The sequence below is a fragment of the Ochotona curzoniae genome, unplaced genomic scaffold (genome assembly GCF_017591425.1).
Source record: "Ochotona curzoniae isolate NIBS_2020 unplaced genomic scaffold, NIBS_Ocur_1.0 scaffold_3890, whole genome shotgun sequence".
Classification (NCBI taxonomy): Eukaryota; Metazoa; Chordata; class Mammalia; order Lagomorpha; family Ochotonidae; genus Ochotona; species Ochotona curzoniae.
In genome coordinates, this window is record NW_024467115.1 from 28,753,280 (window position 1) to 28,775,311 (window position 22,032).

The 22,032-nt window shown below is 42.2% G+C and overlaps 1 protein-coding gene across 9 annotated transcripts in view; it reads left to right on the forward strand.

The window, feature by feature from the left end:
- PCMT1 (protein-L-isoaspartate (D-aspartate) O-methyltransferase) overlaps positions 1 to 14,002 on the forward strand; it is a 41,841-nt gene extending 27,839 nt beyond the window's left edge. For 7 of the 9 annotated variants that reach the window (XM_040965180.1, XM_040965183.1, XM_040965184.1 and 4 more), the window contains 4 exons: positions 842 to 962; positions 2,397 to 2,482; positions 6,687 to 6,856; positions 13,213 to 14,002. In XM_040965180.1, coding sequence (XP_040821114.1) covers positions 842 to 962; positions 2,397 to 2,482; positions 6,687 to 6,856; positions 13,213 to 13,225 — 390 coding nt within the window. In that variant the 3' untranslated portion in view covers positions 13,226 to 14,002. Of the gene's footprint in view, positions 1 to 841; positions 963 to 2,396; positions 2,483 to 6,686; positions 6,909 to 13,212 lie in introns of all 9 variants that reach the window. The other 2 variants (XM_040965181.1, XM_040965182.1) reach the window with 2 other exon arrangements.
- Positions 14,003 to 22,032: the final 8,030 nt, after the last annotated feature.

Genomic DNA, 22,032 nt, shown 5'->3' on the forward strand with positions numbered 1-22,032 from the left:
CCTGGATCTTGTACATTCTGGGTGGTTCAGTGGTTAGATGGAATTTTAAATTAAAAATTATTGTACTACCATCAAATACTGGAAAGTTTAAAAAGTAATTTGTTTTCATTGCATTTGAAAGGCAGAGAGACGTAGAGGTCTTTGAACTGCTGCTTCACTCTCGAAATGCTCACGGCAATCTATGCTAGGCCCAGCCAAAGCCAGGAGCCCAGAGCCCCCAATGGTGTCCCACACAAGTCGCAGGAACCCACGTAGCTGAGCCATTGTTAGGGACTCAAGCACTTGAACTGTCCTTTGCTGGCTCCCAAGATATTCATTAGCAGGAAGCTGTTTGGAATCAGAGGCGCCAGGACTCAAGCCAAGCACTGCAACGTGAGAGACTCAGGCATCCCAAGTGCCAGCTTGATCACTGACCAGATCCCACCGCCAAATATTGGCAGTTAAACCCTACTCCAAAGTCTTGGTTTCAAAACTAGAATCTAAGAACAAAAACAAGGGAAAGCAAAAATGTTTGTGTGTATGAGTACTGTTGTAAATAGTTTTATAAATCATTGTTTATGCTTTGTCAAACCAGTGGTTAAGAATATTAGAGTACTCTAGTTGCAGTCATTTGATTAGTTTAAAATTTACTTTGGATAGGTGAAATGGCCGGTGAGAATTATACTTATGCATGATTAATTAATTATGAGAAACTGTTTAACAATCTAATTGGAGGCTTAAGCTGTTTTTTTGTTTGTTTTGTTTTGTTTCTTTCTCATTGGAGAATAAGGCTTTAAATAGAAATGACACTTGAGAAGAATGAATTTACCTCAATGAGTTGTTGAATTATTTTTTTTTCCAGGTGGGATGTAGTGGAAAAGTAATAGGGATTGATCACATTAAAGAGCTAGTTGATGACTCCATAAATAACGTCAGAAAGGATGACCCAACGCTTCTGTCCTCCGGCAGAGTGCAGCTGGTTGGTAAGTATGAGCAAACTTTGAACACTTCTCTACAAAAACTTCTATTTTTAGAGGATCCTATGCAAGCTAACTAATACTAAGAGCTAATTATTGCTTTTTTTTTTTAAATTTAAAATCATTTTACTGAATGACTATGGAAGATTCACACAGCACACAAATTAGCATTTCTACTTGGATGGAAATATTTCAGTGGGCAGTACAGAATTGATACGGCTATAGACACATCATGAACACACATCCACAGTTTTATTAAATAAGTTCCCTCAAGAAAAACAAAAGAAGTGGCTATCTTGAAATATTAGTGAGGTGTACATTCCCCTCCACTCATGAGGAATGTATATCTTTTTAAACAATTTTTAAAATGTAATTCCCAGCTGGTTTTTAACAGATTCCATATGATTTGTAGATAAGTTCTAAACATAATGATATTCTTGGCCTCTCTCTTTCCCTTAATGTCTTCTGTTCCATTCATTTTTAAGAATACGACAGGAGTGACTTGGGTAAAGTCAATGAAAAGTCAATAAAAATGTAAAAAGAGAAAAAAAAATGCGACAGGAAAACAGCGGCTCAGTTCTCCTGGCGAGTGGATAGCAATGTACATTTTTGTGATTTTAGCGTTGTATTTTCTAACCTGTGAGGCTGCATACTTTTTCATGGATTTGACCACTGGGCTTTCCTGTTTTGACGTGCCTGTTCAGATATTAGATTGTGTTTTTCTTTGCTTTTTGGAGCTGTAGAGACTAACTTTTTGGTGGCTACACAGTCTTAATATCTCTTCTGCTGTCTGTTGTGTACCATTTTCATCTTTTTTTTTCCCTTAAGATTTTATTTCACTGCAAGGCAGAGTTACAGAGACAGACAGAGAGATCTTGACTCTGTTGATTTACTTCTCAAATGGTTAGTGGTGGGCCAGTCTGAAGCCTGGAGCCAGAAGCTGCTTCTGGGTCTCCCAAGTAAGTGCAGACCCCAAGCACTTGGGCTGTCATCCATTGCTTTCCCAGGTACATGAGCAGGGAGCTGGATTGGAAGTGGAGCTGGGACATGAACTGGGACCTAAGTGGGTGCCAGTACTGCAGATGGAGGCTATACCCACTGAGTCACATTACCAGCCCTTATGTTTTCATCTTTTGATTACTTTTTAATAAATACAAATTCTTAATTTGAGATGTATTTAGGCTTCCTGTGTTTTTCCATTAATTTCTGTGTCCTGTTCAAGATGATCCTAGACTCATCAAGTTGTTTAGGTTTTTGATCTTCCTAATGTTGATTTTTTGAATGTTTGAGGTAGAGGCTTAATTTTACTTTTTTTAACATACGAATATGCAGTTGTCCCAGAAAAATCTGTCTTTTCTCTATTTTAAATCTCTAGTACTGTAATTCTTCCCACTCTTTGCTCTGAACAGATTTCTTAAGCCTAACTTTTTTTTCTTCCAGTGGGGGATGGGCGAATGGGCTATGCTGAAGAAGCCCCATATGATGCTATTCATGTAGGAGCTGCAGCCCCAGTCGTGCCTCAGGCAGTGAGTTGGGATTTTTTTCTCTGTGTGTTTCCTTCAACTAAAACTTTAAAAGTTATATAGGACTGACTTCTAGATGTTGGAAGGATATTATGTAATTGTGTTTCGCGTTTTGACTATAGTTAGCTGGCTCTTTTTTTTTTTAATGTGTAAATAATTATATAAGTGACACAAAAATCACTGACTCCAGCACATGGCTATGTTATCTGAAGCCATATTCTATCCAAGTAAGAACTAAGACAGCAATAGAAGTGGGAAATTTCCTGTGGAATTCTTGACCTGATAATTAGCTAGATGGGTTTGATATATTAGGTGCATGGGAGATACTAAAAAAATGTATACATTGTACTTTCACAAAAGTGGTATTCTGGAAGAGATACATCATACACATTAAGAGGGAATTTAATGATTTCAAAGCATGCAATTAGTACGTGATACATAATTTGTCTGGAAAAGAAAATATGTATACCAAGGACAGATTATTGCGATGAGTAGTCAAGGCAACTTAATATAGGGCTAGACATTGCCTGTATCTTAGAGAAGAGGAGGTTTTACATACTTAGTAATGACAAGGAAGGATGTCACCGAAATGGATATTACATAGTCAAGAAAATGTTTAAGGTACAGTATTTTTTTGTTTGTTTGTTTTGTTTTGTAAAATGCTGGTCAGGTTGTGTTGATATTTAATAATCTCTGGATGAATTTACTGTAATGTTAAGTCTCCTTTACCTAGGAACTTTACCTATTTCTTGATCAGATGACCGGGAAGTGAAAATGATAGTTTCTTTAGCCTAGTCTTATCTATACCTAACGTAAAAGTTTTTTGTTGTTGTTTTTGGTATGTTCATATCAGTTATGAGAAGGTAAAAGTTAGGGAGTTTGTTCTGGTCTTTGAATTATGGTCCATTGGATGAGTGACTTTGGGAAAAATGCCTTATTTTGTGTCTCAGTTGTAATTTTTAAAAGAGAGACTAGTCCTGTGGCTGCAGTAGCTTTTAATTGAAGTATTAATAAAGTAGAATGGCATACAAGTCAGGAATGAACATCTCAGTGAATTTGCATATATGTACCCATGGCTGCAGGACTTTTAATTAATTAATTAAATTTTTTGGTTTGTTTTTATATTGGCAGCCTAGAGTGAACAGTCCAAATCTGAAATAGTTTATGTTTCTTAGGAAGAGGGTAGATGTGTGGGGCACAACTTTCCCACGGAAACCCTGAGGTGGTCTGAGGACTTTGTCACGTTACCTCAACATGAACTTGTATGTTGTAGGATTTGAAAGTGTTATATTTATATATGTCTATATACATCTTATAGGAACTGTTAAGATAGCTGATCCATAAGGCTTTGCAGTTAAAATATCAAAGTAAAGATGCTGATGTCACTTTTTGGATGTCACCTCCAAACAACAAAGCAGAGCACAGACTGCATTCTCAGTTAAACAGGAAGCAGGTGTGGCCGTAGCTGATGGCTGGAGGCTAGAGAAAGCAGAAACAAAAGCAGCACAGAGGAGTGTCAGTGCTGAAAGCTTTGCTCTGTGGAACTGCAAAATGGCTTAGGGATTGGAGGAGAAGCAGGGCCTTAAAAGAGAGGGTGGCGTGTGAGGAACAGTTAGCCCTATGCAAAATATAGTCCCAAACTGAACGATGTAATTCTGTAGCTTATATAGGTCTACTGGGTACCGTGAATTCTTCTAGTTAACAAAAAATAGCTACAATATTATCATGCAATTTTAGGATATTAGGGATAGCAAGAAGATTCTAAAAGCTCTCAAAAAAAAAAAAAAGGTCATTTCTTTTGGTAATCACAACTGCATCAGGTTATGAAATAACAGCATGGGAATCAAGTCTTTGGAGCAGACTGGATTCTGACCTAAAAATGAGTCCTAGCCTCAAACTCTGTGGGCAGATAGAATACAGATAGCTTTAGATTTACAAATCGGAACTCTCTTTCTTCAGATATTCCTTGCTGGGGATGAGTGGCTAGCCTGCTGGTCAAGGCACCAATTGAGACACCAGTGTTACACATGGGAGTGCCTGAGCTAGCTCGCTGCCTCCAGCTTTCTGCTCAGGTAGACACAGGGAGGCTAGGCCATGGCTCAGGCTATTGCGTTCCTGACACTCAGTGAAAGAAGACTCAAGTCCTTGGCTTCGGCTTGGCCTGGCCCAGTGGAGACCTGGCCATTGCAGGAACTTGGAGTGTGAGGTAGCAGGTGGAAGCTCTCTCTGCCTAACTATTGTTGTCTTTCAGGATTAGACAACTAAGTTTTTTTTTTTTTTTAATCCATGCCTTAAAAAAAAAATGAGGATTTGAGGATGGGGAGACAGTAGGAAAAAGCAAAAAGGGAAAGCCATGGGGTCTAGGACATACAGCATTTTGCTAAAGAAGAGGTGATGGGAGTTTCCAAGATTATTGCAGTGGGAAGCCCCAGGTTGAACGCTGTAAATATTGCAGGCCTGGAGAATAACCAGCTCAGATTTGGAGCAAGAGGAAGAGGGTACAAGAAGGGAGTACACAGAAAAGAAGGGGAGGGAAGGAGGGAAGGTTGGGGAAACACTAGATAAACGAATTTGATTGAAGATTTCACTGAGAAGCTGTAGTAGGGTGGAAAGATTAGACACTTAGCATAAGAATTAAGTGATGAATAAAGAAAAGTCTTACATTTTACCTGCCTGGGAAAGAAAATTGTTGTATAAAGAAGTAAGCATTAAATACCTCTTGACTCAGCAGCAAAATATGTTTGAAGTCATTAACTGAAAATGTTTGTAATAAAAACATGATTGGCTGCACTGAGGAAAGGAAGCGGAATTGTGACTGTGTTGACAGGATCTCAGTCCAGGGGCTGGCTATGGCATAGTCAGTAAAGCTCCCACCTCCCACATTAGCATCTCCTGTGGGCCCGGATTGGAATCCTGGCTGCTCAGCTTCCCATCCAGCTCCCTAGTAATGGGTCTGGGAAAGCAGCAGAAGGTGGCCCAAGTGCTTTGGCCTCTGTGTCCATGTGGGAGACCCAGAGGAAGCTCCTGGCCCCAGGTTTTGGCCTGGCCTACCCTGACTGTTGTGGCAGTAGGAGGTGAACCAGTGGATATGGAAACTCACTCTTTCCCTCTGTTTCCCTTTTTGTAACTCTGCCTTTCAAATAAATATATATTGGTGGTTTTTTTTTTTTTTTGAGAAAGCTCAATCTTTATCTACCTTACAATTGATAATATTAAGGTAATTAGATGTCACAGCTGAAAGAATTTTAATTGGCTTAATGTGGGAAGCAAGATTGGGATGGGGAAGCAGTTGCTGCTTTTTGTTATAAACCTGGAGAGTTACAAGAAAAAAAAAAAACTACTTGCAATTGTTACTTGGAGAAAAAGTGAAATGGGAAAAATAAGATAGACTAGCTGGTAAACCTCATTTTAATTGAGGACACCCTTCCTGGGGTGCTGCTATCCAAAGCCAGCTCCTTACTGATGAGTAGTGACTCATAAAGCTATGTTTAAAGGGTAGCATATGACTTCAGCAGTTTCTAACTGCACAGGTTTTTGTTGGCCAGACTTAATTCTTCGCAAGTTGGAGTGTTCTCAGTGATTCTGCAGAGACTCGCATTCTGCGTCACTCCTCTTGCCAGTACTCCCAAATTGTGTTACACAGCTGAAGAATCCTTACCTTTGCTTAAGTGATGCCGGTAAGAGGAGATATTTCTTACCGATTTTCTGCACTTGTCCTCTTGGCCTACTTTAGTCATTCCAACTCAAAAAGAGTCAAAATTGGCACGAGGGCATTAGAATTTTCTGCCTTGCCTTTGCCCTTCCCAAGAGGATTGTTCTATATTAGGTGATGAGTTCAGACATTCGCAGCACTGCGGTTGTACCGGGTACCATGTAGATGCTAGAAGCATAGAGATGAAGTAGATAGTCTGCATCCTCCAGGAGCTTGTAATAGAGAAGGAGGACAGACCAACATGTAACAAAAAAAAAATCCATGTAAGAGCGCTTACAAAGTATAGTGAAAAATCTAATAGTGAAATAATTGCAAGGATTTCAAAATACTTTGCAGCAAAATGAAACTATCTTTTCATTCCATGGTTCCATGAACTTTTTGAAGCCACCTGTGTATACTAACTGCATGTCTTCTTTCTGCCCGTACAATGATGACTATGCATTTGACTAGGTCTAAAATATGTTAACTTTGGGGATGTTTTTTCTTTTTCTCCAGCTAATAGACCAGTTAAAGCCTGGTGGAAGATTGATATTGCCAGTTGGTCCTGCAGGTGGAAACCAGATGTTGGAGCAGTACGATAAGCTACAAGATGGAAGCGTCAAAATGAAGCCTTTGATGGGGGTGATATATGTGCCTTTAACAGATAAAGAAAAGCAGTGGTCCAGGTGGAAGTGATTTTATCTTCTGCTCTTTCTTCCACACATGCAAGGTGAAAGGGTGTGAATTTTAAGATATTAGATTGTAAGAACTGTGTATTGGTTCCACCTTCATGCTGTCATGGAAACATCAAAAATCATCATATTGAATGTGAAGCGTTTTGCATGGTCTCCCCGTCTTACAATGTAGCTCATATTTTTGGGAAAGGGAGGGTGAAATTTGGTTGGCACAAAGGATTTTTTTTGCAGTTTCTTCCTTAACAAACTTTCAGTGTTTGGGAGCCCGGTGTGATAGCGTAGCAGTTAAAGTCCTTACCTTGCACGCCCGGGATCCCATATGAGCACCGGTTCTAATCCCAGTGGCCCTGCTTCCCATTCAGCTCCCTGCTTGTGGCCTGGGAAAGCAGTTGAGGACAGCCCAAGGCTTTGGGACCCTGCACCCGCGTGGGAGACCCGAAGAGCTCCTGGCTCCTGGCTTCGGATTGACTCAGCTCCAGCCGTTGTGGTCACTTGGGGAGTGAACCATCGGATGGAAGCTCTTCCTCTCTGTCTCTCCTCCTCTCTGTATATCTGACTTTCCAACTAAAAAAAAGTAAATATTAAAAAAAAAACTTTCAGTGCTGTCTAAGCTTGTTTTACTACCAGCTCCCTGTTCCTGTAGGTATAATCATTATCATAACTGCTTTGTTGGCCTGGAAACAAAAGCTTCAGTCTGGAAAAGGGGCCATAATGTCCTGCCTGGTTCAGCGTATTCTGCCATTGTTACAAGGAGAAAAATATCAGTTGTTCCACTTATTATTATTATTAGAAAGGCAGATATACAGAGAGGAGAGAGAGAGGAAGAGCTTCCATCCGATGATACACTCCCCAAGTGGCCATAACGGCCAGAGCTGAGCCAGTCTGAAGCCAGGAGTCAGGAGCTCATCAAGGTCTCCCACACGGGTGCAGGGTCCCAAAGCTTTGGGCTGTCCTCGACTGCTTTCCCAGGCCACAGGCAGGGAACTGGCTGGGAAGTGGGGCTGCTGGGATTAGAACCGGCATCCATATGGGATCCGGTGCGTTCAAGGCAAGTACTTTAGCCACTACGCTATCACGCCTGGCCCAGTTGTCCCACTTTAAAAATGTCAGGAACCCAGAGGACATTCTATCTTGTTTTCTGTTTTTCAGTCAGATTCATGGATGTCTGATAGATCTGTGCCTGTTTTAAAGGCAGCTGTCTCCTCTCCATTCTGTAGAATAGGCCAGCCAAGTTTCAAGCTATTCTCACTAAGTTCTAAGAAACTTGGCAATTCTCTAAGCTAGCCAATGAGTGCCCAGGTCTCACCAGCCCACCCAGAGGGCTAAGAGCATGCCTTGGCCTCTTCACAGCATGGGGTACCCTAAATGTGATGCTCATTGTTTTGTCATCATAATGTCAGCTTCGTCTCAAGCCCCATCTGTTCCTCTCTCCTCCTCGGCTCCCACTCGCTTTGATTAGAAGGCAGTGACATCAGTATATTCAGGTGCCGTTAGCCAGGTTGAGACTCATTTGAAGGTAGACACCAGAGTCAAAAAGGCTTTATAGTTTCCTTGTCCTGGAATCTGTTTTCATTTGGCATCAGGAGCAATATTTTAAGACGATTATTTTCTTAATAAGTAAATGGTGATTATAAGTTTAATAAACTTCTCAATTTTGTTTTCTGGAAAGGGGAAAAGTACTTTTTGAGTAAATGCTTAGTTATAAAAATGGTAATGGACCGTAGTTTGTTCACAGTTATATTTTACTTTACTAAATTCAGACTGACTTTTCTAAGAATCTGATTAGGCATTGCATTCATTTCTCACCTAATATTATTATAGTTCTTTTCCTTGAATTTTAGTCTGGAGCATACACACTGCTTTAAGAGATCATGCGAAAAGCTATTGGGCTTGCCAGCTAGAATCAGCTGTAGTTACTGACAGCTGATAAATGACTTTCCTTGGCTTTGTTTCTGATATGGTTATGCCTTCACATGATTGTATGGAAGGATCGCACTTAAGAGTTTTCAAGGGCTTTAATGAAGGTCTTCTCAGGAAAATGGGAAAGCTTTTGGGAAACAGTAAAGGATGGTGACTTATCTGGGGACCAGCCATAGCCAGGGGAACAGCTGGGAGCTTTTACCGTTTATGCCTAGCAGGGAAGGGGACACAATGTTACTAGAACTCATTGAGAGCCAGGACAGGAAGCCCAGGGCACGGGAGGGCTGGGAAAGGAGGTCCTGACAGAGGAGGTCACGTCCAACTGTGCAGTCACCTGGGCATGCCCTCACTGTTACCAGCATGGCACGTGGCTCAGCCTTCAGGTGCTGCTTGTGGGCTGAAACCAGTTCTCAGTTACCCTGCTTCCTCTTCCCTAGTAGATATGGGGTTTTAAAATTTAGGTCTAGAATGTATTTGAATAGATCGCTAGTTTTATGTGCCCGGTATTCTATCCCCTTTAGGCTAATCTATGCTTAAGTTGTCCTTGACAAGAAAAAGAAATTGCCTGTGGAAAAGTGGCATGCCCTACTTTTCTCCGGCAGTTGGTTCTGTTAGCTGTTTGTCGGTGTTGAAGACCTTGATATCATGCATCAACTCCGCAAGTGTTTGTGTGCCCACTCTGCCAGGCAGTCCTGGCGCCAGGAATCTTCAGTTTGGAACTTGAAACTGACTGTTCTCACAGGGAGCGTAGTCGGGTCAGAGAACCAGACAGACCATGGCAGGCAGCCGCTCGGAGCGCAGGGAGTTTAGACTCGCAGCAGGAATGGAGTGTGACTGAAGCTGTGAACTGATCCAGCTGCTGTGAGAAAGGGGCTCTGGCTGTGCTGGCGGGAGCAGGTTGTGAAGGAGCACAATTAGACTGGGTATTTCATTTTAAATAAGTATTTACATATGTGTCTAACTTTTTGCTAATCTAGCAAAGGCTTTGCTTTTTTCTTGCTCTTCTTTTTTATTGGAAAGTCAGATATACAGAAAGGAGGAGAGACAGAGAGGAAGATCTTCCGTCCGATGATTCACTCCCCAAGTGAGCACAATGGCGGACACTGTGCCGATCCGAAGCCAGGATCCAGGACTTTCTTCTGGGTTATCCCGCACGGGTGCAGGGTCCCAAGGCTTTAGGCCATCCTGGACTGCTTTCCCAGGCCACAAGCAGGGAGCTGGATGGGAAGTGGAGCTGCTGGGATTAGAACCAGTGCCCGTATGGGATCCAGCGCGTTCAAGGTGAGGACTTTAGCTGCTAGGCCATGCCACCCGGCCCTTTTCTTGCTCTTAATAGCCACAAGAATTAATGCAACAAGGTCGCTCCCTAGTTTGTAGAGCAGGAATGTTTCAGGGTTCTCGTTTTTTTTTTTTTTTTTTTTTTTGTAAAGATTTGTTTTTATTTTTATTGCAAAGTCAGATATATAGAGAGGAAAAGAGACAGAGAGGAAGATCTTCTGTCAGATAATTCACTCCTCAAGTGACCACAGCAGCCAGGGTTTCTCATATTTTAAGCTCTTCATATTAATTTATTCCTTAGGTGGTATGCCTTCATACAAGAAAAAGAAGATGTTATGAATGAATTGTGCATTTCTACATTTAGAATGTAGCCCCCAGAGAATCCAGCTGATCCTACATTTCATATTCTGAATTGTCCCTTTTACATTTCTTTTTATGCCTCTCAATATTTTATCAAACTACATAAAGCCTTTTTTTTTTTTAAACCTCAAAAACGCACTAACTGGGCCCAACATGGCAACCTAGTGGCTAAAGTCCTCGCATTGTCTGTGCCAGGATTGCATATGGTTGCCAGTTCTAATCCCGGCAGCCCTGCTTCCCATTCAGCTCCCTGTTTATGGCCTGGGAAAGCAGTCGAGGACGGCCTAAAGCCTTGGGACCCTGCACCTGTGTGGAGACCTGGAAGAGCTCCTGGCTCCTGGCTTCAGATCAGCGCAGCACCGGCCATTATAGCCACTTGGGGAGTGAATCATCGGGTGGAAGCTCTTCCTCTCTGTCTCTCCTTCTCTGTATATCTGACTTTGCAATGGAAATTAAATAAATCTTTCAAAATAGAAAGAAAAATGCCTGCTTTAAAAAAATCTCACTAACTTATTAGAAAATATTTATGAATTTGATTGTTGCTTCCTGCTAGGAATTTTGCATTTGTTTTTGTATAAGGATATATTAGGCTAAATGTTAATAGCATGGCATTATTAAAACCTAATAAGCAAATTGTATTATGTAAAATTATACTATATAAAACCTAATAAACATTTACATAGTTATTATCATAATGACTATATTTAGTACATACTTATACATGTTTTCAAGAACCTTTTTAAAAACCAGATACTGTTTTTTAATAATCTATTCATGAAAGACAGATAAGAAACATCGTTAAGAATTGTGAACATCAGGGGCCCGGCGCGGTGGCGCAAGTGGTTAAGTCCTCGCCTTGCACGCCCGGGATCCCATATGGGCGCCGGTTCTAATCCCGGCAGCCCCGCTTCCCTTCCAGCTCCCTGCCTGTGGCCTGGGAAAGCAGTTGAGGACGGCCCAAAGCTTTGGGACCCTGCACCCGTGTGGGAGACCCGGAAGAGGCTCCTAGCTTCGGATCGGCATAGTATCGGCCCGTTGCGGCTCACTTGGGGAGTGAATCATCGGATGGAAGATCTTCCTCTCTGTCTCTCCTCTCTGTATATCCGCCTTTCCAATAAAAAATAATAAAAAATAAATCTTTAAAAAAAAAGAATTGTGAACATCAGGGGCCTAGCGCAGTGGCCTAGCAGCTAAAGTCCTCGCCTTGAAGGCACCATGTGGATGCCGGTTCTAATCCCGGCAGCTCCACTTTCCATCCAGCTCCCTGCTTGTGGCCTGGGAAAGCAGTCGAGGACGGCCCAAGGCTTTGGGACCCTGCACCCGTGTGTGAGACCTTGATGAGCTCCTGCCTCCTGGCTTCGGATCGGCACAGTGCCGGCCGTTGTGGTCACTTCGGGAGTGAATCATCGGGCGGAGGATCTTCCTCTGTCTCTCCTCCTCTCTGTAAATCTGACTTTGTAATAAAGATAAATAAATCTTAAAAAAAAAAAAAAGAATTGTGATCATCAGGAAAAACTGTGTAACATGAAAGTTGTTTGTTTTAGTTTATGGATAGAGCATTTTGCAGTTAAATTCTTTGTGGACTGGATATTTAATGTTTGCATGAATTTAAGCAAAAGCTGTGCTATGAGAGTTATAAGCCAGTCCTTAAGATGAACATACCAGCTGGCATCAGAACTGGTACTCTATTACCTGAAAGATAATCCAGTGCAATAGGATAAAGCAATTTGTGGGAAAAGCAATTTTTAAAACTTTTTCTTGCCTAATTTCTAAAGTTTATTTTTTAAAAAGCAGATTATCTGGGAATTGTTTGAATCACCACTTGGTTATAAAATAAATCTCTTGATTTTACCTTCCCTTCGAATTTAATAACTTTTCCAAAAAATTTATTAGAGAATTCTTGCTATACTAGTACAAAGAATTGTTAAATGTTTTCCTCCAGGGCCATTAGTTATTAGCGTTCTCCTGCTCTGTGTAGATGTACAGTTGATGTTTTAAGTGCAGACATGCTTCTTTATCCACACAGCAGTTGAATGTCTGATGTCTCTGTCGTTCAAACTGCGCTCAGGTGTGAGGGGCGTAGGCTTTTCTTGCACTCATCTTCAGTTGTGTTTTTTTTTTTTTTTCACTCTTATGCCATCATTGAGGTGTAATTGAAATATCATATGAAATTGTCTTGGTTCAGTGCCACACGGCCTAGCACATGACTTTGTGCTGTGCCGCACTGGCCCAGTATGTGGCCAAGTACAATGTTGCATGGCCCAGCGCATGGCTTTGTACAGTGCTGCATGACCTGGTGCAGTGACGCACGGCCCAGCGCAGGGTTCCTTCTGGAGTTGTCAGTGCTGCCTTTGAGCTTAGCCATGGGTAGAAGGAGGACTGATGAATTTCTCCCTGATACTTTATGTTGAGATTGCCCCACTCAGAGAAGCTAACAGATTCTCTGAGGAAAAGAAATTTTGTCCAGTTTTGTGACTGTACTAGTAAATGTCATTTAAACTCTATGCTCAACATGTTCTTGCATGTACAAATTCTTTTTCTTTAGCAATAAAAAGTAAACAACCCAGGTCCACAAGGTTTTATTACTTATTTGGGAGTAGCAGGAAGGATGTGCAGAGTGACTGGCTTCCACCTTTGCTTTGCCATGGGATTGCTTGCTTTTCATTTTTTGTCTTTAGTACCATGCTGGGGCTTGGTGCATCTTTGCTGACTTGGATTTATACCTAAGTTCTTAGCCAAGATTTGCAGCGTGTAAGCTTTACTCACACATTTCTCTCTTTCTCCCCCAGGGATGAATTGTAAGAGCATCAGCTTGACGAGCCTAGACTATTTGTGGATTGCTCATCTCAGTCCTCAAAGCTTCTTGAAAACCAACAGCATCACAGCTTGTTTTGGACTTTGTCACACCTTATTTTCGGCATGAAAATGTGTGGTTTTGTAGGGTTTGCTAATTCTTCAAAGAGGCACGGAGCCCAACTGCTAGAGGAAGGCTGCAGAGTAAGACTGTGTGTGTGACTTCTTTCACATGCCACAAGTTTACTTTAAAACAGAAAAAGAAGGGTCCTGCAAAATGGAAAATTTAGTTAATGATTGAGTTTAAGGCGTGTTTTTCCTTTTCTTGAACACTTAATTCTGTTCTGATGTTAATTTATCAAATTTCTTCTGTGTATCAGATAACACCACCATTTACCAGTTAAGATTCTTGGTATTTGGATGTCTGTTAGATGCTACTAAGAACATAGAGATGAGCTTTCTTTTTAAAGCTTTTGATGTGGTGTCATAGAATAGCATGTTGTAGATACAGTCAGCTGCTTTGTCACTTTAGGCATTTGTAAATATCGAAACTCCAGATGGCAGGTGATGTCCTGTTAATCACTGAGCTGTTCAGATTGGACATAACTGACATGGTTCTTTTCCTCTCTGTAAAAATAATAGGAGATTTGAAGCTTAGTATTGTTTTCTGTGTTTCTAATTTGCTGCTGGTAATGTATATGAATCTAACATGCTGTATAAACCGTGTCCTTGTCACTGCACAGTTTATGCAGTGCTGCTTTGCCAAATAAAGTTCAGAGCAAAAGATGCAGTGGTGGTTTTTGAATCTGGAAGAAAAATACATCATATCCACTAGACCCAGAATATTGCTTAGGATCACAAGTCGGTAGAGCAGCAGCATTAATCCAAAGTCAGTGGTAGAATGTGCTCACATGTCTTTACGGCAAAGAACTGTATCATTTCCCACATAGCCAAGGGCTTGTTCTGTAGCAGATAATAAATGCTAAATGAGTGGGTGAATGAATTAATATCAAGGAAGTGGGCCCAGTGTGGTAGCCTAGTGGCTAAAATCCTCGCCTTGCATATGGGCACAAGCTCCCTGCTTCTGGCCTGGGAGCGCAATCAATGATGACCCAAGCCCTTGGGACTACACCTGCATGGGCGACCTGGAGGAGGCTCCTGGCTTCAGATCAGCTCGGCTCCAGCTGTTGCGGCCACTTGGGGAGTGAATCAGCAGATGGAAGATCTTTACTTTGTCTCTCTTCCTCTCTGTTGACTTTCCGATAAAATAAATTAAAAAAAAAAGTCAGGGAACATTAGGGTTAAGGACAACCATGCCCTAAACAATAATTAATCTATAAATAGACTTATTAATATGATGACTGTAAAATGTGCTTATAAAAAGGGAGTTAACACTAAGATTTTTAAAAAATATATATTTATTTTTATTGGAAAGTCATATATACAGAGAGCGGAAGAGACAGAGAGGAAGATTTTCTGTCCATTGATTCACTCCCCAAGTGACCACAATGGCTGGAGCTGAGCTGATCCAAAACTAGGAGCCAGGAGCTTCTTCCAGGTATCCCACACAGGTGCTGGGTCCCAAGGCTTTGGGCCGACCTCGACTGCTTTCCCAGGCCACAAGCAGGAAGCTGGATGGGAAATGGGAGCAGTGGGACATGAACTGATATTCATGTGGGATCCTGGCATGTGCAAGGCAAGGACTTGAGCTGCTATGGTATTATGTTGGGCCCAAGATTTTGTCTCACGTTATGGTTTTGTAAAATGATCTTGGTTCCTTTTTTTAAAAGACATTTATTGTTTTTTGAAAGGCAGAGTTAGAGATTGGTTCACTCTCCAATTGGCCACAGTTGGTAGAACTGGACTGGTCCAAAACCAGGAGCTAGGAGCTTCTTTCAAGTCTCCCATGTTGGTGCAGACAAAAGGCCCTAGCCCATCTTCCTCTGCTTTTCCAGGGCTTTAGCAGAAAACTGGACCCGAAGTAGAGCATCCAGGATGCTGGTGTCCATATGGGATGTTTGTACTGTAAGCAGTGGCTTTATCTGATACACATAGTGCCAGCCCGGACTGTAGTTTTTCTTAAGGTCCTGGAACTTGAGGAAATATCACCAGTTCTACAATGAACACAACTAGCACTACAGAATTGAAGAGACAGAGGGAAAGATTGTCTATCTGCTGGTTTGCTCTCCACATGGCCACAACGGCTAGAGCTGAGCCAATCAGAAGCCAGGAGGTTCTTCCTGGTCTCTCACATGGGTATCGTGTCCTAAGGACTTGGGTTATCCTCTGCTGCTTTCCCAGGCTATAAACAGGGAGCTAAATTGGTAGTGGAGCATCCGGGATACAAATTGGTGCCCATTTGGGATGCCAGCACTTCAATGTGGAGGATTAGCCTATGTAGCCATGGCAATAGCCCCAGCACTCCCACTCTTAAATAATTTATGTGCATTGAAAAGGCAGATTTGCAGATTAGGAGAAACAGAGAACTTCCATCTGCAGTTCACTCCCCATTGGCTGCAATGGATGGAGCTGAGCCAATCTGAAGCCAGGAGCCAGGAGCCTCTGTTTCCCATGGCTTTGGGCCATTCTCTACTGTTTTCTCAGGCTACAAACAGGGAGCTGGGTGGGAAGTGGAGTAGCCAGGCTTAGAATTGGTGCTCATTTGGGATCCCAGTGCCTTCAACATGAGGATTTAGCCACTGGGCCATTGTTTTGAGACTCTTAAGTAAATCTTGATTATCACTTTTAAAATATGTTTTTTCAAGAATTGTGTATGCATCTTTTTTTTTAAGATTTATTTTTATTGGAAAGGCAGATATACAGAGAGGAGAGACAGAGGAAGATCCTCCGTCCGATGATTCACTCCCCAAGTGAGCGCAACGGCCGATGCTATGCCGATCTGAAGCCAGGAGCCTCTTCCGGGTCTCCCACGTGGGTGCAGGGTCCCAAAGCCTTGGGCAGTCCTCCACTTCTTTCCCGGGCCACAGGCAGGGAGCTGGATGGGAAGCGGGGCTACCGGGATTAGAACTGGCGCCCATATGGGATCCTGGACGTTCAAGGTGAGGACCCCAACCACTGCACCATCACGCCGGGCCCGTATGCATCTTTTTTACAAGTTTATATTCTTGGGTGGTCAGAAGTTTTGTGCCCTATTTGAGTATTTGTTGTTGGCTTAAGTTGCTTTTTACACTTCTGAATTCCAACAGAAGGCTGTGTGTGCAGGATTCCATGTCATTTGGGGTGATTGCAAAGATCAAATATTTTTAAGACTTCAAAATTACTTTTGGGTCTGAACAAAATAAGTTTTTATCTTTCATTGCCACTAGGAATATGTTCTTGAGTATGTTTCTGTTAGGATCTGTGGATAGAAGCCAACCATCACTCTGAAGGAGCTTGCATTCTGATTGAAGTTTATTAGTTGAAATAGATGAACTTGGTGGCACATGGTTATACAGTTACAAATGGTTTTTGAAAAATACTTTCACGTTGCTCCTAGATTTCATTTATATATATATATATAAATATATATATATATATATTTTGAATTTTTGAATGATGTAGTACAATTTTGTATAGACTGGGATTTCCTTCCAAACTCCCAACCCCCTGACAGATTTTCCCCATTTTACTACAGTGGTATAATCCTTCATAAGGAATCATAATTCCATTAGTCTCTTATTTAAGTATACCCCAACATTGCTGGTACAGACAAAGTCAGACAGTCCAGCATCCCATTGTCTACACTTGTCCAGCAGTCTCACTGGGAATCCATCTTTCGTCCGGAACCAGGAATGCATGCTGCATTATAGCCCCACATCTGGATATGGTAGACCCCAGTACTCCATCATTATACACTTCCATAATTGAGAAGCCATGATGTAACAAGGTCAACAACTGGTATGAGTTAGAACAACAGCCTTGGGCCTGGCACAATAGCATAATAGTCCTCGCCTTGAGCGTGCCAGGATCTCATATGGGCACTGGTTCTAATCCCTCCTCTCTGTATATGCACCTTTCCAATAAAAAAGTAAATTTTTTTTGCATCCATAATAAATTTATTTTTTTGTTTTAATATATTTTTATTTTGAATTTTGAATTGCGTGGTACAATTTCATATAGGCTGGGATTCCCCCCAAACTCCCACCCCCATCAGATTATTTCCATTTTGTTACAATAGTGCAGTTCTTTATAAGGAATCATAATTCTGTCAGTCTCTTATTTAAGTATACCACATTACTTTTTCTTATTTTATTTCATTTCATTTTATGATACAATTTCATAGTCTCTGGGATTCTCCAACCCCTCCCTTTCCCCTCCTCCCATGGTGGGTTCCTCCACCTTGTTGCAGTATTACAGTTCAAATCCAGTCATGATTGCTTCATTGCAAGCATGTACAATGCATAGAGTCCAGCATCTTATTGCCCAGATAAATTCAGCAGTTTCATTGGGAGACCATCCCTGGTCTGAAAGCAGAGCTGGCAGAATATCATCCCGTCCAGTGAAAACCCACAACAAAACGTCCACATCAATTTGCAACACTATGGAATTAATTGACATGGTATTGAGTGACCAATATGTTAGAAAGTGCAAGTTCTTATTCACATCCTGTGACTGTTTCATTGACATTTCAGTTTTAGTTTATATACTACCGGCTTCTATGCACCTTAAAATGGCTATAGGGTACTATTCAGCTGTCTCATGTCTACTTTCATTTTTATATTTATCAGTTTATAGTATTGAAGCATTATTTTTACTGAACTTGGCACATTTTAGGCTAGTCCAAACTGGCTTATAACTCTAACAAGGCATATGTCAACAGTTGAGGCGCAGAACAGTTTTAGGGGGGTGTGCAGAGAAATCTTTAATAGTTTAGTGAGGAGTAACTAATCTTTGTGTCCTACCTAGTAAGGTATGTGTGAGTCCACACTGACCGTTTCCTGTCTGGTTCTAAGCTTTGCTTATTGGTCTCTATCTAATCTAATTTTTTTTTGGGAGGGGGGGGTGGTGCTCCGGAGTGACCCTGATGGTCATTGCAAGAGAGGGTGGGGATCCAAAGTTGGAAATAAGTAAGGACCAGAGAAAGCTTCTCTCCTTAGTCCTGAAGGAAGTTTACTGTTCTTGTTTCTGCGGACTGCTCAGGGCTCCTGGCTGTTGTCCGATAACATTAGATCCTGTGAGGAAGGATTTGGGCTTCTTCCATCCTATGTAGGTGATCCAAAATGGAGTGGATGACCTCAGAGTTCTCGGCCTCCAAAGGTACTCCAATTCCCCATGGTCTCCTTGGCTGTTGGGATGTAGCCCTTGGTGCCCGTACTGATAGTCCTTGGTGAGGATCCGGGAGTCTCCAGGGTTGGGATACAAGCCTCCTCCTGTCCACCTGCTCTGCACATATTACCACCTGTTAAGAGGTTATCAGGATCGCTCTTGATCCCCCCGTATGTCTTTATAGTTTTGCTACTGTCTAATGCTGATTCGAGTCTGTTATCTATAAGTTACCTGTTATATTCTCTTTTTTTTTTTTTAAGATTTATTTACTTTTTTATTGGAAAGATGGATATACAAAGAGGAGGAGAGACAGAGAGGAAGATCTGTCTGATGGCTCACTCTCCAAGTGACTGCAATGGCCAGAGCTGAACCAATCCGAAGCCAGGAGCCAGGAGCTCATCAAGGTCTCCCACACGGGTACAGGGTCCCAAGGCTTTTGGCCTTCCTCGACTGCTTTCCCAGGCCACAAGCAGGGAGCTGGGTGGGAAGCAGGACTGCCGGAATTAGAACCAGTGCCCATGTTGGGAAGCCCAGCATGTGCAAGGCGAGGACTTTAACCACTACGCTATCATGCTGGGGCCTAGTTATCTGTTATATTCTTGATAGGTTATGCTTAGTTTCTTCCTCACACATTCTGAGGAGGTCAAAAATTTCTCTGCTCTCCCGCCCCATTACGGAGTAACATAGGGTATTAAAAGTGTATTAGGTATTACAGTTCTTTGATATAGATCATTAGCAGTCAGACTTACATTGATTATTGGTTCATTGCTTACATCACAATATCTTATTGCATGTGATACAGGCTGTTTGAGGTTGAAATAATATTACAATTTACAGGTACTGTTTTTTGGATTGACATCATTTCATCTTAAGGCAAACGTGGTATCTAACCTTTTGGGATTGGTTCATTTCCCTTAGCATAATGGTTTCCAGATGGGCCCATTTGGCCACAAAGAACTGCAATTCGTTATTTTTTTTTAATAGCTGAGTGGTATTCCATGGAGTAGATAAACCATAGCTGGAAATGTGCCCACTCCGGCATTTCATCCCTGGGCTGTTAGCTCCAACCCATTACCAGTCTGCCCCGCAGTCCACAGCTCTCTTTCCGTTCCTTGCTGGGCCAAAGTATTTGGCAGGATTGGCCAGTCCCAGCCTGCCTTCACCTCCCAAGCTCCCCGTGCGAACCCAAGCACCTACCTGGCTGCCGCAAGGGCAGATCTGTGGCCGCCTCTGGATCTCTGGTTGTCGCTGGAGTCCGGATCACAGTTCAACGGTGGCTGGTGGGTTTTCTGTTCCCTGTAACTCTGTTCCGTTGTCGTCACCTCTTCCCTGTGTTCAGGGGTTCTCCAGGTACCTCCTTGTTGACTTCCTGATCCCTATGTTTTTCTGTAATCTGCTCTCTGTTCTTTACCTTGTCTGATAATTTTCCGTCATCTCAAACATGTCTGCACCCTTTGCCAACATCTTGATTCTCTCTAGACTTCATGTTTTCATGAATTAAAATTTTGGATGTTGAACAAGTAAGATTAATTTCAAGGGTGTTCCAGTAATAGAGAAATAATTAATTTTTCACAAGTCTAAGATATTTTCTTTACGAGAGCTATATATGATTTAATTTATTGGGTTCAGTGCAGTGGCCTAGTGGGTAAAGTCCTTGCCTTGGATGTCCTGGGAGCCCTTACAGGTACTGGTTGATATCCTGGCTGCTCCATTTCTCATCCAGCTCCCTGCTTGTGACCTGGGAAAGCAGTAGTGGATGGCTCAAAGCCTTCGGATTCTGCACTCATGTGGGAGACCCGGAAGAAGCTCCTGGCTTTGGATATTCTCAGCTCCAGCCTTTGTGCCATTTGAGGAGTGAACCGGAGAATGGAAGATCTTTCTGTCTGTCTCTCCATTTCTTTGTAAATCTGACTTTCCAATAAAAAAAATTTTTTTTAGAAAGAGATTCAATTTATTGAGTCATTTATATGTATAAAGAGAGCTATTCCACTCAGTAGTTCATTTCCCAAATGGCCGCAGTGACTGAGGCATGGCAAGGCGTAAGCCAACAGCCAGGAATTGCATCCAGGTCTCCTACATGGGGACTCAGGCCAATCTTCTGCTGCTTTTCCAGGTGTATTAGTATTGTCTGCAGTTTGAATCAGCAGCTACACAGGCTGCCAGTGTTGCAGACAGCAGGTTAACCCAATCTGCCACAATGCCAGTGTTGAGAGTTGAATTTATGAACAAGCCGTTCTTCAGAAAGTTCATGGGGAATGAGTATAAAAATCAATTACAATTTCCCGTGACCATTTTGAAGTTGGCTTGTATTTGTGTAGATTAGATAAGAAACATCTCCTGTATGTGGTGCCTATGCTTGCTAAAACTTTGATGCTGTATATTTCCTTACCAAGAATTGTTCTCTTACATAAGGGGAAACAATGAAAGTATTTCAAAAAGTTCAAGTCTAGTGGTTGTCTAAACAAAAGGCCAGCCTAGCTTTCCAACTTACTGAGAAGCCTGCTTTAACAGTTTCAGAAACTGTACACTTTGAACGGTCCAGGCGATGACATTTGGGGGAAATCATCCATTACCACTGTCCAGGCAGTCCCATTTTTAATGTTAAAAAGCTGCCATCATTTTTTAAAACCAATACCTTACATTGGTTATAAGTACCTACGCTAAAGTGTCTTAAAAATGGATTCTGAAGTGTGTCCGCTGCCGTGGAGCCGCAGCCATGCTGCGCCGGGGGCTGGGCCCGACTTTGAGTATTTCAAGCGTGGCTTTTTTATGCCGGCGAGGTGGCCGTACACAACCAGGCCGAGGACCTCTGGGTGTCGTGCCTGGGGTACAGGTACGAGCTGACCCCGCTGGCACAGGAGTACAAGGGGAACCTGCTGCTGAAACCCATCGTGGAGGTCGCGGGCCAGGACATCAGCCACTCGTTTGATCCGAAGACCAAGGACATCCGCAAGCACATAATACATTTTAAGACAATTATGAGAAGGATAGTTTCTGGGGAAAAAAGTCCTGGCCCTCTTGGAACCTTGGAGCTCCTGAGCAGTCAAGGAGGCGGGCGCTGGAGCTGGGGAAACAGGCCAGGGAGTCAGAGATGGGTGTCAGGGAGTCTCGGCTGCTGCTGCCTCGCCCGCCTTCACACGCATACGCTCCGGTACACAGCTCAGGGTTCTGATTTCTCTATTCTGTACACAAATCTCCAGAGACTCACCTGAGGCTACTTGATTTAGTTGGATTTTTGGTTGTTTGGTCATGAATTGATGATTATATAAAAATGAAAATGTTAGAATCTTTTAAAAAATAATATCAATGATCAGTATATTTTTCCTCCAAAATTTTAAAGTTATTTTTGCAATTGAAATTTGTTCTCAGGAGTTTCCTAATTTTTAAAAATAACTCATTTTACTTGAAAGGGAGAGCAGGAGAGGAGAGAGCTTCCATTCACTGATTCACTCCCCAAATGGTCTCTATGGCTAGAGCTGGGCTAGTCTGAAGCTGGGAGCCACAAGCTGATTCTAGGTCTCCCATGTGAGTTTGGAGGCCTAAGGCCACGG